General features: G+C 46.6%; 1 protein-coding gene across 1 annotated transcript; it reads right to left on the reverse strand.

Annotated features, from left to right (window-relative positions):
- Window positions 1-822: 822 nt before the first annotated feature.
- Window positions 823-9956, reverse strand: Rilpl2 (Rab interacting lysosomal protein like 2). Its single transcript, XM_051205012.1, has 4 exons — window positions 9418-9956; window positions 6047-6198; window positions 5062-5166; window positions 823-1266 (listed from the first exon to the last, which is right to left on the reverse strand). The coding sequence occupies exons 1-4, from the start codon at window positions 9721-9723 to the stop codon at window positions 1236-1238; spliced, it is 594 nt and encodes a 197-aa protein (XP_051060969.1). The 5' UTR covers window positions 9724-9956; the 3' UTR covers window positions 823-1235.
- Window positions 9957-13713: the final 3757 nt, after the last annotated feature.

Consider the following 13713-nt stretch of genomic DNA (forward strand, 5'->3'; position numbering starts at 1 on the left):
TGCAGATATCCTTAAGAGTAAAAATAGTTTCAAACTTCCCAATTGCTTGAGGCTGATAGCTAGTGAAGGCTTCCCAGTTCTGCTATTTTAAGCTTGACGTAGATGGCTCTCTGTGTAAAAAGTGTTAGCTGCCACCCTAATCCTACAACTAACTCATTGAGATTTCTATGAGTTCAAGTCCAGCTTGCTCTATATAGTTCCAGGTCAACCAGGGCTATCCAGCAGTAGCTATACAAAGCCTGATGACTCAGGTTCAATCTCTGAAACCCACACAGAAAGCTGGGTACGGGCACATGCCTCTGACCCCAGTATTCAATTGACAAAGGCAACGGGTCTCTGAGTTCCAAGCCAGCCAGGGCTACATAAGGAAGGGGGCTCTGTCAGAGAGATGGAAGCAGAGATTGAAGAATTCTCCAGAAGCGCCAGAGCCAGTGTTCCTAAAGCACAAAACGACTCTAAAATTGTCCTCTGAGGACTGGGAAAGTGGCTCAGCAGTTAAAAGCACCAACACTGTTCTTCCTGAGGATCCTGGTTCAGTTCCCAGCATCTACACAGCAACTCACCACAGCTTCTAACTCCAGTTCCAGGAGACTTGACACCTAATGCTTTGCTTGCTTCAGTAATAAATGAGAAGTGTTTTCCCCTAGTCTTGGGCTCAAAAGCCTGACCCCCTTTTAGTGAGATCTTTGGCATTTCCTTCCTTCAGTCTGCAGAGACTTAGTCTCTGGCCGACACCTCACTGAGGTCCCATGAAACACATGCCCCGTATGCCCGCAGGCATGTGCACCACCTTTAGTAGGAGGCCCCTCCGAAACAGTAATGGAAAGTATAAAGGTCATTTTACTTTAATACAAAAGGCATAAAAAGTTGTATGAGAAAAATCAAGTATCAGCGAAGTCAATTCCATATTTTCCCACTTTTCTGTGTCTCTTACACGTTAGTGAGCAGAGTATCTGAGCGGCCGGAACAGGCTGCAGGCCAGGGGCCTCTCTGTGTGGAGGCTGGATGTGGCCATGCTCTGTGCTCCTTTCCGGAGTTCTTGGTGTCTTGCCTGCCCTGGCATGGTGGCTGTCCAGGGCTGTCCCCAGTGAGCAGGTGAGCGCTGAGGACATCCTCTTTTGACTACTCTGAGCCAGCCCAGAGCAGATACATGTCACAGAAAGACAGTTCCAGAAGACAGCTAGGCAATTGTCTTCTCGAGTCAGAGGGTCACCACCTTGGCCATGGCCTTCAATCTAGGTATGCTTCCCTGACCGGAAAAAGAACCTGGGTAGAGAGAAAAAGGAAGAGAGAGCATGGGAGATCCACTCTGGCAGGCTTGGACTCTATCCATTCGGAAGCATGTGTGATGTTACAGTGAGTAAAGGCACCTGCCCCTGGGCGTGATCCCTGGGACCCACATGGTGGAAGAAGAACCCCTATTATAATTTGCTGTCTGACCTGCATGCATGTGCTGTGGCAATGGGCATCCACAAACCAAATAAATTAGAAATAAATTTGTGCCTGGTGGTAGTGGTACACAAATTTAATTAATCCCAGCACTGTGGAGGAAGAGGCACATGGGTTTCTGGGTTTGAGGCCAGCCTGGACTACAGAGCGAGTTGAGGACAATCTTGGCTATAAGACAAACCCTGTCTCAAAAAAACAAAAGCCTAATAAACCATCAAGACAGGTAAGTACACACACACACACACACACACACACACACACACACACACACACACACACACACACTTGTTGGCCCTGGTCCACTCACAGGGCACAGAGCCCTTTCCTGGCTCCATGTTATTCTCAAGACAAAGATGAAAACCATCCTTAGCAGGCGTATTTATTCAGAAAGTCACCTGTCCCCTCATTCCTTCCACCAGTGTAGTGAGCTTATCAGATGTGACTATGCAGCCTCGTGACCACAGACATCTTACTTTTGCCTTATTTGGCTTAAGTGTCAGTGAATTGGCTTGAAGAATTCCCAAAGGGGAGGCTGAAAGAAACCAGTGGATTCTGCCTTCTGAGGCTTCATTTAAACTAAGATATATAGGAAAGGGAGAAATACCCCAGCCTTCCCAGAAAGCAGATAGCACAGTTCACTATGAGTGTGGTCATGTTACTGGCTGGTTCAGAGCCCCATGTGTTCCTCTTGGGGAACGCCACCGGAAGCCGGGTGCAGCTGTAGCGGGAGTGGCACATCTGTCATCTCAGCGCTTGGGGAGGGGAGGCAGGAGGGTCAGTAGATCAAGGCCAGCCTGGGCAACTTTTAGTTTTAAAATGCAAAATACAAAGAGGTCTGGGGATAGAGTTCAGCGGTGGAGTGTGTGATTAAAGTGTAGGGTAAAGGTCCATGCATACCTTCAATCTGAGCAAAGGTGAAGCAGAGAGAAGAGAATCTCTGAGCTCAAAGCCAGCCTGGTCTATATAGCAAGTTTCAGGACAGGCAGGGCTACATACACATACCTCGCATACAAAAACAAAACAAAAAACACCTTTTTTGGTTTTGGTTTGGTTTTTTGAGACAGGATTTCCCTGTGTAACAGTCCTGGGTAACCTGGAACACACTTGTGCAAACCAGGATGGCCCTGAACTTACTGAGATCTGCCTGCCTCGAGCACTCAGATTAAAGGCATGCACTACCACCACCTGGAAAAAAGAAAAAAAAATTTTTTTTTTTAATGTAGGAGATGACAGCTAAGGAATTCTGGGCATACACAAGAGCCCCCAAATGGGCTTTTTCAGTATCACTGGGTGACCCTGAATATACATACAAATAACATATTATGGAGGAGGCAGATACTGAGTGACCCTGAATATACATACAAATAACATATTATGGAGGAGGCAAGTTGTATTTATATATTTAGGAATGTATGTTTCTCTGTGTGTTGAGAACAATTTTAAAAACTGAGGCCAGTTTTTAAACTGGGGTGGGAGCACATGGGAAGGGTCAAAGGAAGGAAAGAGAAGGGAGAAAGGATATATTTTAATTTTAAAATATTAATTGTTAAAAACAAAATATGATGATGCACACATGTCTTTATCCAAGCACTCAGGACAGTCTCCTGAGTAGGCAGGCAAATGTCTGTGAGTTCAAGGCCAGGCAGGTCTACATAGTAAATGTCAGTAAGACCCTGTCTCAAAAAAAAAAAAAAAAAACCTGGGAGGCAGAGGCAGGAGGAGTGAGTTCAAGGCCAGCCTGGTCTACTAAGGGAGTTCCAGATGTCTGTTTGTTTGAATTTAAAGCAGGCTAAGCAAGGCCTGAGGAGCTAGCCAGCAGGCAGCAGCCCTCCACGGCATCTACATCAGGTCCTATCTCCCAGTTCCTGCATTGTTTTCAATACCAGGTTCCAGCCTGAAAAGAAGCTCCTTAAGTGGGAAGGTAAACAACTCAGAATAGCTTTAGGAAGTCCCTGAAACTGACCAGAATCAGGAAGTCCCTCCCTGCCAGAGGAAACGATAAAAACTTAGAGAGGCTTATGACTAGCAGAACAGTGCTGCATCAAAGACTCTGACCAGCCCAGCTGCCTTGAAGAAGCACAAACCAGCTGAACTGTGTGACAGACGTTTAGACCAACTGAAGCACCTGCAAAGGTCACTCTCCAACCTGCTGGCCTGCCTGCAGGGGCTCCAGGCTCCAGCTTGGTGAGCTGTCACCCATGTGGGGGTGGGCTTTGGTGATGCAGCTGTCTTTGAGTCATTTCTGCTCCTCACTCATATTCTTATAAGTAACCCCAATAAAAATCATGGTTCACCAAGCTGGACTTTGGTGTTATCTGTACTTTGGTCTGCCATGAGTCCTCTATCCTGAGTGAGTAGCCCTGTGTTTCGTCTCCCCTAGGAAAAGCTGTTTCACGCAACACTGTCTTAATTGCTTTTGATGATGAACTATTATAAGGAGATGGGTGTAAGTAAACACTTTACCAAATTACCTTTGCTCACAGTATTTCATCCTAGCAAGAGAAGCCCTACGACATTCTTTAAGAGCAACAAGAGCTCTTATCTGCCAACCGTCTCTCCAGTCCCAAGTTCTGCTTTATATTTCAAAGAAATACCTTATCGATAGATTCTCCTTGGCATACCAAGTTGCCGGTAAAATACTCTCATGCTGGGGCTGGCAAGATAGCTCAGTGGTTAAGAGCACTGGCTGCTCTTCCTGAGGACTTGGATTTAACTCCCAACACCCACATGGCAGATCACAACTGTCTGTAACTCCTCTAGGGGATGTAACACCCTTATACAGACTTACATGCTAGCAAAACACCAATGTACATAAAATAATAATAAATCATTAAAAAAATTAAAAAAAAATGACTCTCCTGCCTTGAAGTCACTACTAACAGGAGATTCACCACAACATAGACCCTGCCATGCTGCTATCCTTGACCCATGACCAAGATGGCTACACAATGACTGAGCAGACGGTGTAGACAGCCTGGCTTGAAAAAAAACGAGGAGATGATTCATATCCCAGACTGGACATTGTGGGAGGCAACATATTTCATCACACTGCTCAGAACAGCATGCAATTTGAAACTTAGGAACTCAATCTTTCTTTCGTTTTCTTTTTCTTTTCTCTTGAGATAGGGTTTTCTCTGTGTAGCCCTGGCTGTCCTGGAACTTGCTCTGTAGACCAGGCTGGCCTCGAACTCACAAAGCTCTGCCTGCCTCCACCTCCTGAGTGCTGAGACTAAAGGTGTGGGCCACCACACCCTCCTGAAACCTCACTATTTTTGTTATATTCCATAACTATTTTTGGATCCTGGTTGTCCATGGCTAAGTGAAATCTTGGAAAGTGACCCTATGAATAATTTTAATAACATTATGGCTCAGAGTTGTTGAGTCAGAGAGATTCTCATTCAAGGAGCAGACTCTGTCCACACCTTGCCAGGATATGTCCCATGCTCAAACCTCTTCCTCGAATTGGTTATAGATATAACTAAGTGGCATGAACCTTTCCTACTGGCTGCAGCCACATCCCAGGAGAGGAGAACCTTCCATCCTAGGGCTGGCCGGCTTCCTACAACATCTCAGTCATGATCTAGTGGTCAAGGGGGCATCCGGGTGACTCACAGCTTCTTCATGATGGTCCTTTCTTCCTTCTCACTGTTGCCCATGGTGACCACAGCATCCTTCTCTCTTCTTCCTCCTGGAGCATCTCTGGGTGGAAGCAGGCCACTGGGAAAATGGGAGAGAAGGGGCAAATAGTTGTACTGTGGATCTCTTTATGGGGTTTTAGTTCAGTGGTACAGAACATGCTTAGTACACAGCTGGCCTCTGACTCCATCCCTGACACCAAAAATAAATAAAATAAGGTATTCATTGCTGTTGTGCTTTGAGACAAGGTTTCACAATGTAGATCAGGATGGCCTTAAACTTAAGAGAGATCTGCCTGCCTCCGCCCCTGGAGTGCTGGGATTAAAGGGTGTTCTACCAAGCCTGACCACTGTTGTCTCCAATCAGAATCTCACTATACAGCCCAAGCTGCCTTGAACTCATGATCCTCCAGGTTTACTGAGATTACAGCAGACACGCATGACCACACGTGGATGAACTCAAGTTTGTACAGAGAGGGTCTCATATAGCACAGGCTAGCCTCTGAATTTGTAATCCTCCAGCCTCTATCTCTGGAGTTTAGAGATTATAGGCATGTGCCATAACACCCAACCTGGATATCCCTTTTGTTTGTTTGTTTGATTGGTTTTGGTTTTTAGAGACAGGGTTCATCTGTGTAGCTTTGGAGCCTGTCCTGGAAATCTCTCTGTAGACCAGGTTGGCCTCGAACTCACAGAGATCCCCTTGACTCTGCCTCCTGAGTGCTGGGATAAAAGGCGTGCAGCACTGTCGCCACCACCTGGCAACTTGCCTGGACTTCTCTTGGTCAAGGCTCCCTACTAAACTATCAAGGGCTTTTCGCTACCAAGAGGCGCATTAGCCAGTGCTGTGCAGCTATGCACTCGGTGCCTAGCACTTAGTGGGTGTCCAGTAAACTGGGTGAGTGGACACAGAAGCCAGTGTGTAATGCACTGAGGGCTCTGGGCTGCTGCAGCGAGCCTACCTCCTGTAGCACTGCAGTTCCTCCTGCACCAGCAGCAGCTGAGACTTGAGCTTGTTGCGCTCCTGCAACACGTCCTTCAGCTCCTGCAGAGTGAAGCGGGGCCGGTTGGGGTCGGTCAGATCTACTACCATTTTGTCTGGTCCCAGGTTCACCTGAAAGACAACATGCCAACAGGGTCAGTTACCACACTGGGCCACACCCACCCCTGATGCGATGGGCTCCGTGGCTCCCAGGTGCCCTGGAAGTCTGGGAAAGTACCATTCCCTCAGAGGAGACCCAGGGTTCCTAACAGCAGCTAAGCCGGGACTGGAGCACAGGGAGTATGGCCAAGGAGTGCATCACATTAACAGAGGAACGGAGAAATCAAAGTTCGAAGGCCCTACTGCTCAAACTGAGGACTTGAGTACTGTTATCTAAGAGGGAATGGGATGGGATGCACCCACATGGCTGCTCACAACCATCTATAACTCAAGTTCCAGAGGACCCAACACCCTCTTCTGACATCTGAAGGTATTAGGCACACACATGTGGTACACACACATGCACACAAGCAAAACCCCCATACACATGAAATAAAAATCAATGCATTAGAAAGAGAGAAGACAGAGGCAGACACCTGCCTCACATGTGTGAAGCCAGGGTTCCATCCCCAGCACCAAAAAACACCCATGAAAATACACTGAACCAAGACTGTCACAAGTTACACGTGTTATGTAATATGAAGATCCACATGACTCCCCTGGGACACAGTCACACTGGGGCTGTGTTTCTAGTCTCACCATGTACATTCCATTGCGTCAGGGTACACCCAGTTCAGACCTCTCACCACTGATAACGGACAGGACAGTGGAATTTCCCCAAACTCATTAAAAAACAAAGACATTCCTCATACTTTTTTTATATATAGAATGCTGACTCAGGGTTTCCTGATCCACTCCCTGGGTAGCTGTGGATGGCTGAAGGGTTTCACCCACCCTGAATCCAGGGAATAAGACAAAAACAAAGTCAGGGGTGCTGGCCCACACTTTTAATCCCAGCACTCAAGAGGCAGAGGCAGGTGGATCTCTGTGATTTCAAAGCCAGGCTGGTCTACAGAGTTCCAGGACAGCCAGAGCTACACAGTGACCTCAAAAAAACAAGCAAACAAAGAAAAAACAAAAGGGGAGGAGGATTAGGAGAGCGGTGTGCTCAGTCTATCACTACCCTACCTAGAGACTAAAGGGAAAAGAAAAGCCAACCAAACAAAAACCCCAGGGTTTCTTTAGGGGAGGGCTATTTGTTTTTGAGATAGGGTTTCTCTGTGTAGCCCCTGGCTGTTTTCGGAACTCTCTCTGTAGACCAGGCTGGCCTCAAAAAAATAAAAGTGTAAAAGAAAAAAAAACAAAAACCATGTGAATGAACTTGGTGCTCCTGAACAATTAACCTGAACATGGTAAAGGAGGCTTGGGGAAGCCACCATGGTACAGCACATGCCCAGTGAGAGCCAGGCCTTGAGGTCCAGCCCTGCCATAGTTAACAAAAATAAATAAGTAACTTAAAAAGATACAAATAGAAAGTAGGCAGATGCCAGTAGGTGGTGGTGCACACCTTTAGTCCCAGCACTCAGGAGGCAGAGGCGGGTGGATCTCTGTGAGTTGGAGACCAGCCTGGTCTACAAGAGCAAGTTCCAGGACGGCTTCCAAAGCCATGGAGAAACCCTGTCTTGAAAAACCGAACAACAACAAAAAAATAAAAGGAGGCAGAGAGATGGCTCTTGTAGAAGACTCCGGTTAGCTTCCCAGCACCCACATGATGGCTCACAACCGAAATATGCCCAGGTCAGGGGATTTGACAGGCACACATGGTACACAATAATAAATCTAAAAAATCATGTATAAGTAAACCAATAAACCCAGTACCAGAGAGGCAGAGGCTGATTTCTGTGAGTTTCAGGTCACAGTGAAACTTTGTCTCAAAAAATAAAGTGAAGATAATAAATGAGTCTCGTGTTACATGTATTTGACCACAAGTCAAAATGATTCAAATACCATAAAAATGTAATAAAAAGAAGAGGATATTTAAATAAACTGTGTTGTCATTAAACATTTTTTTTTTTTAATGCTCTCTTTCCTTCCTTTTTTGTTCTCTGAGGCAGGGTCTTGCCATGTAGCCTGGGCTGGCCTCAAACTCCCAACCATCTTGCCTTAGCCTCCCAAGCTGGTGTGACAGGCATATATCACCACATCCGGATCCCCACCCCCACGCCTCCCACACTCTGACTTCAGACTGTATTTAAGGAAGAAAATATGCTACCTCATCTGGTGCCTCGACACTTGTCCCCTCTGCCCCATGGGGGAAGTCACTGGGCCCCATGCAAACTACAGTTCCCAGGCCATTTCCCTGTGCCTGAAGACCATATGCACCAAATAGCTTGGATACGGTAGAGTAACCCGGGCAAGAGAAGTGGTTAAATTTCTTGAATTGCCAAGGCCAGGCTACCATGGAGGTTCTTGGTCGTCACCCAGGATGGACATGGAAGAAGAGTCTCTCTGCAAATGCAGTCAACATTGTCCCTTAGGAGCTGCTGAAATTACCAGTAGTGGTGGTGATTCACAGAAGGACTGAGCCAAGATTACCATGCGTTCCAGGCCAGCCTGAGCTACAGAGTAAGACCCTGCCTTAAATAATACAAAACCAGAAAGCAGTTAAGTGGAATAAAAGAAAAAAAATAGACCAGGGAAGAAATACATGTATGGGGGTGGGGGAAGTTGTGTGTGTGTGTGTGTGTGTGTGTGTGCCTGCACACACACAAAGTTACAGGAAGTCCCTTCTTAGGATGTTTGTTTAAGCTGGATATAGAGGCTCACGCTTGCACTCTGGATGCTTGGGTGGAGGACCTCTGTGAGTCTGAGTCTAGTATGGTCTACACAGAAAGTTTCAGGCCGGCGAGGGCTACTTAATGAGACTCGGCTTTAAAAAAAAAAAAAAAAAAAAAAAAAAAAAGTAAATCAAGGCTGGAGTTATAATTCTGTGGCTAAGAGCACTGGCTTTTCTTGCAGAAGACCTGAGTTCGAGTCTCAGCACCCACATGGCAGCTCACAACCACCACGCCCTCTTCTGGCCTTTCCGGGCACTGCATGCATGTGGCACACAGAAGTACTGCAAAGCAGAACATCCATACACACACACACACACACACACACAGACACACACACACACACATACACACACCACAAAACAAAGGTCAAAATGATTTTTAAAAGAAGGTAAGTAAATTAAAAACCAAAACAGTAGGCTACTGACATGGGCCACTGCAGGGTCAGACACCTAGTAGGTACTCAGTAAGTGTTAATTGTGGGAAAACTTCCAAACTGAGGCGTGGGTTCGCTCACCTGACCTCCGGACACACCGGCTCTCCGCAGACCCTCCACCTCCTGCCTGAGGTTGTCCCTCTCCATCCTCAGCTCCTCGGCCACCAGACTGCCCTCGTTCACCAACGCCTCCAGCATCTCCATCACGCGCACGATCTTAAATTGCAGCCGGGTGATGCGGGGGTCGCTGCCCAGGGCCATCAGCTCGCGGCCCACCTCGTAGGAGATGTCGTACACGTCGTCGGTGGTCAGCTGCAGGGGACTCTTGGCCAGGGCGCCTTCGTCGTCCTCTCCGTCCTCCTCCTCCCGCACAGGGGGCTCCTCCATGGTGCCCCCGACTTCGGCGACCTCCGGGGCTGCTGTCACCTACACGTCCACTGGCTTTGGGTCGAGGAAATTTAGCGCTGGGCCGAGTCCACGTCGTGTGCAGTCTGAGTGGCCCCGGAAGAATGCTCCGAGTCGCGGGAAGCACTGCACCGCACCACGGAAAACCACGCGCAACCGCACAGCCGTGCGCCAGATGTAGGGGACACGGAGAAAGGGCCGTGTGAAGCAAAGCTGCGAGAAAAGAGAGGAGCAGGAGAGAACCAGCGGTCTGCTTGCCCGCGGGGGTGGAGCCGCCCGTAGCTCCGCCCTTGGTGTCTGGCGCGTGAGAAGCCTGGTTTCTATAGAGACGGGGGCGGACTTTCCAGGATGGTCATGGAAAGAGGGTTTAAAAAAAAAAAAAAACTCACAACTTTTTCACATTGCAAACTGGAGATTTCCAGCTATCGAATTTGCATGCCAGGGGAGGGGAAATCCAGGTCTCTATGAAGTTTTTTGTTTTGTTTTGTTTTTTTGTTTTTTTTAATTGTGTAGCAAAAAGCAGCAGACAGCCGTTGGGTTGGGCGTTGGTGGAGCATGGCAACTGGGGCCTCTAGCACTCAGCTATCTATCTTGTTGGCTACCCCGTTATATCTCAATACATGTGAGCAAGAAAATGCAGAGTCGACTCCCCTGCACCGTGAATGGACCTTGAAAAACAAACGGGCTGCTAAAGGGAAAGAAGCTAGCACAAAAAGCCACGTACACACGATTTCCCTTTCTAAGAAATGTCCAGAATAAAGGAGTTCCCAGGCAGGGAAGGGCAAGCAGCTTCCTGTTATTAAAAGCTGACACACAGCTCACACAGCTCCATTCAACGAGATGTGTTCAAGAAAGGGCCTCATGGCTGGGATCAGACCTGGAGGTGGGAGGGAGAGCATTACTGGATAGCAACAATACAATCTGTGAAGTTCTAAACAGGACCCAGCCTTAACGGTAAGGCCCTCGCTCCCTTTAAAGCCTAGAGAGGAGCTTTAAGAGTGAAATAAACTCTTGAAGTTGCAGCACAGGCCTTTGTGAGTTTGAGGTCAGCCTTGTCTACTGATGAAGTTCCAATACAGCCAGGGCTACACAGAGAAACCCTATCTGGAAAAACAAAAACCAACCAGCCAAACAAACAAAATACCAAAATGTGTTCCGTTGAGGATTGATACTTTTGATATCAAAACCAAACAAACATTGGGCCGGTGTGGTGGTACATACCTTTAATCCCAGCACTCAGGAGACAGGCAGGTAATAGCCAGCTTGATTTAACATGTTTCATTCAAACTAGGGCTCCTCAGTAAGATCCTGTCTCAAAATAACAGAGGACTGAGAGACTGAAGAGATACTTTAGCAGTTAAGAGCTTACTGCTTTTCTAGAGGACCAGGGTTTGATTCCAAGCACACACACCATGTTTAACTCCAGTCCCTAATGGTTTCATATATTTTCCTGACCTGATCTGACACTGGGCATGCTCATAGTGCACATAACATATATTGCAGGCAAAATTCAAAAGCACATACAATAAAACGATGGATTAAAAGAAAAAGGATGGGGCTCTTGATTTTTTTTTTTTTTTTTTTTTTTTTTGGTATGGTATAGGTCAGGCTAGCTGGCCAGCAAGTTTCTGTTGTCTGTCTCCTGTCCTCTATAAGGGAATTGGGGTTACAGAGCTGGACACCACTAAAGCACCCGGCTTTCATGTGGGTTCAGGAATTTCAAGTGTTTTTACCCACTGAACCGTCTCCCAAGCCCCTAGGAACTGTTTAGAAATCGAAATCGAAATTGTGAGGAGGTAAAGGTAGTCTGGTAGGGGGAGCACAATAGAGTAACAGGAATGTGCAGGGATGAGGTCCGGTCCTCAGCACCAAAGCCCTGGATGCTCCATTCCCCAGCACCAAAAACAATACAGAGGGAAGAAGAGACATGCAAATTCTCCATGCACTGATTCAGAAATACCACAGCTGCCACAGCAGTGTTTTCATCAAAAAGCCCTCTAGGTAACAGGTTTTTATTTTTGCTCAACCATTTGTTTATTTCTTTTTATTTAGATAGTCTCACTCTGTAACTTCTGGCTGGCCTGGGATTCACTATTTAGCCAGTCTATTCTCAAACTCATGGCAACCCTCCTGCCTCATCTTCTTTTTGAGAGTTGGTCTTACAGGTGTGAGCCACTACGCAGGGCAATATTTGTAATCCATACTGATGGTGCATCCATTCAGGCAGTGGGCTCAAGAGCAGAGCTCAAGGGTTCAAAACTTGGCTTTGCTACTTGTGGACTGTGTTGAAGTCAGGTAAGAACATTACTCCTGACTTAGGGGCTCAGTTTTCCCAGCTGTAAAATGAGAACAAGGGTGTTCTAGAAGATTTCTGTGGATTGTTGAGGACACATCTGACAGAGAGGGGGTGTTCAACCAGTGTTATTTTATTTATTTATTTATTTATGTCTTTCAGAAATTCAGCAACTTTGCCTTTTGTTCTTTTTGTTTTTCAAAACCACCATTCCTTTGGGAGTTAAGACACATAGGAAAAAGGTTGGTTAAAACAGAAAATACAAGTAAGTGGGTGGGGGTCACACATGATCAAAGTGGAACTGGAGATGTTTGGTCCTGACACCCACAAACAGGAATGTTCCACCAGCTGTGGGTGTATTGTTCAGGTCCTGACTCTCTGACACCTCCTCTTTCCATAGTGCCTTCTTCAGGGTGGCTGCTCTGGGGTTCTAGACACCATGTTCATTCATGCAGGAAAACAGCCAGGATTCTGTTACTTTCCTAGACTGTGCAGTCCATCTTTATTTAAGCTCTTTGGGGAGGGTCCAGGTGCTGACTGAAGTGCTTATTTTCTGTGCATCAGTAGTAAGTGACCTTTTTTCTTTTCTTTTTTCCTTTTTTTTGTTTTGTTTTGAAGACAAGGGTTTCTCTGTGTCGCCCTGGCTGTCCTGGGAATCGCTTTGTAGACTAGGTTGACCTGGAACGCAGAAAATCACCTGTTTCTGCCTTCTGAGTGCTGGAGAACCATGTGCCACCATGCCTGGTAATTATTTTGTTTTTAAATTTCTGTGATCTGGGCCAGATGGTCCGGGCCCACCTTTGTTACCCATTAGTAAATAAAGAACCTCCAGGCACCTGGGTGGTGGTGGTGGTGACGCAAGCATCTAAATCCAGCTCTCAGGAGGCATCGACAAGGCTACCTCTGCGAGTTCAAAGCCAGCCTGATCTACAGAGTGAGTTCCAGGACAGCCAGGGCTACACAGAGAAACCCTGACTCAGAAGAAAACAAACAGTGCTCAGGTCGGCCACTCAGAATTGTGGGCCTGGATTCTAGGACTCGTGAGGCTGAAGCATGAGGATTGCCAGGAAAAAAGGGAGTGGAGGAGGCTGAAAGATTTTTTTTTTTCCTTTTGTTTGTCCTTTTCACAGATTATTTTATGTGTATAGGTGTTTTGCCTGAGAAGCTTGCAGTGCCCTGGGAAACCAGAGAGGGCGTTTGATTGTCTAGAACTGAAATTACAGATGGCTGTTAACGACTATGTGGGTACTGGGAAACGAACTCAGGTCCTCCATAAAAGCAGCCAGCTCTTAATCCCTGAACCACTTTCCAGCTTGTTTTTTGAAACAGGTTTCATTGTGTGTCCTGTGATTACAGGTGCGCCCACCATGCCCAATACTAAAAGTGAAGTTATTAAATCTAGAGATTAGTAAAACTATGGGAATGAAAGAAATAACTTCACATTAAGATCACCAACATTTTCTAGGAGAGAATTCAATGTAACCAGATTCGCAGCGGAAACTGGTCCCTGAAAACTAACGGCACATTCGGTAGTATACCGATTAAACTTAAATATTTTTATCGTCATGAAAAACAAACAAAACGAAGTCTCCTTATCCTTAAAATATCCACTTCCGTATGCTGAACGTCTATAATAATTTTCTTTTTTAAAGTAATTCAAGAGCCGAGAGAAGGGCCCA

This window comes from Phodopus roborovskii, unplaced genomic scaffold, assembly GCF_943737965.1.
Source record: "Phodopus roborovskii unplaced genomic scaffold, PHOROB, whole genome shotgun sequence".
Taxonomy (NCBI): Eukaryota; Metazoa; Chordata; class Mammalia; order Rodentia; family Cricetidae; genus Phodopus; species Phodopus roborovskii.

What these genes read in the sequence shown, in the direction of transcription:
- Rilpl2 (XM_051205012.1), bottom strand. Translation starts at nt 9,723, where the DNA reads ATGGAGGAGCCCCCTGTGCGGGAGGAGGAGGACGGAGAGGACGACGAA. An exon ending in GAACTGCAGTGCTACAGGAG is followed by an intron (nt 5,167 to 6,046) that starts GTAGGCTCGCTG and finishes CCATTTTCCCAG; the next exon opens with TGGCCTGCTTCCACCCAGAG. An exon ending in AGGACCATCATGAAGAAGCT is followed by an intron (nt 1,267 to 5,061) that starts GTGAGTCACCCG and finishes CTCTCTACCCAG; the next exon opens with GTTCTTTTTCCGGTCAGGGA.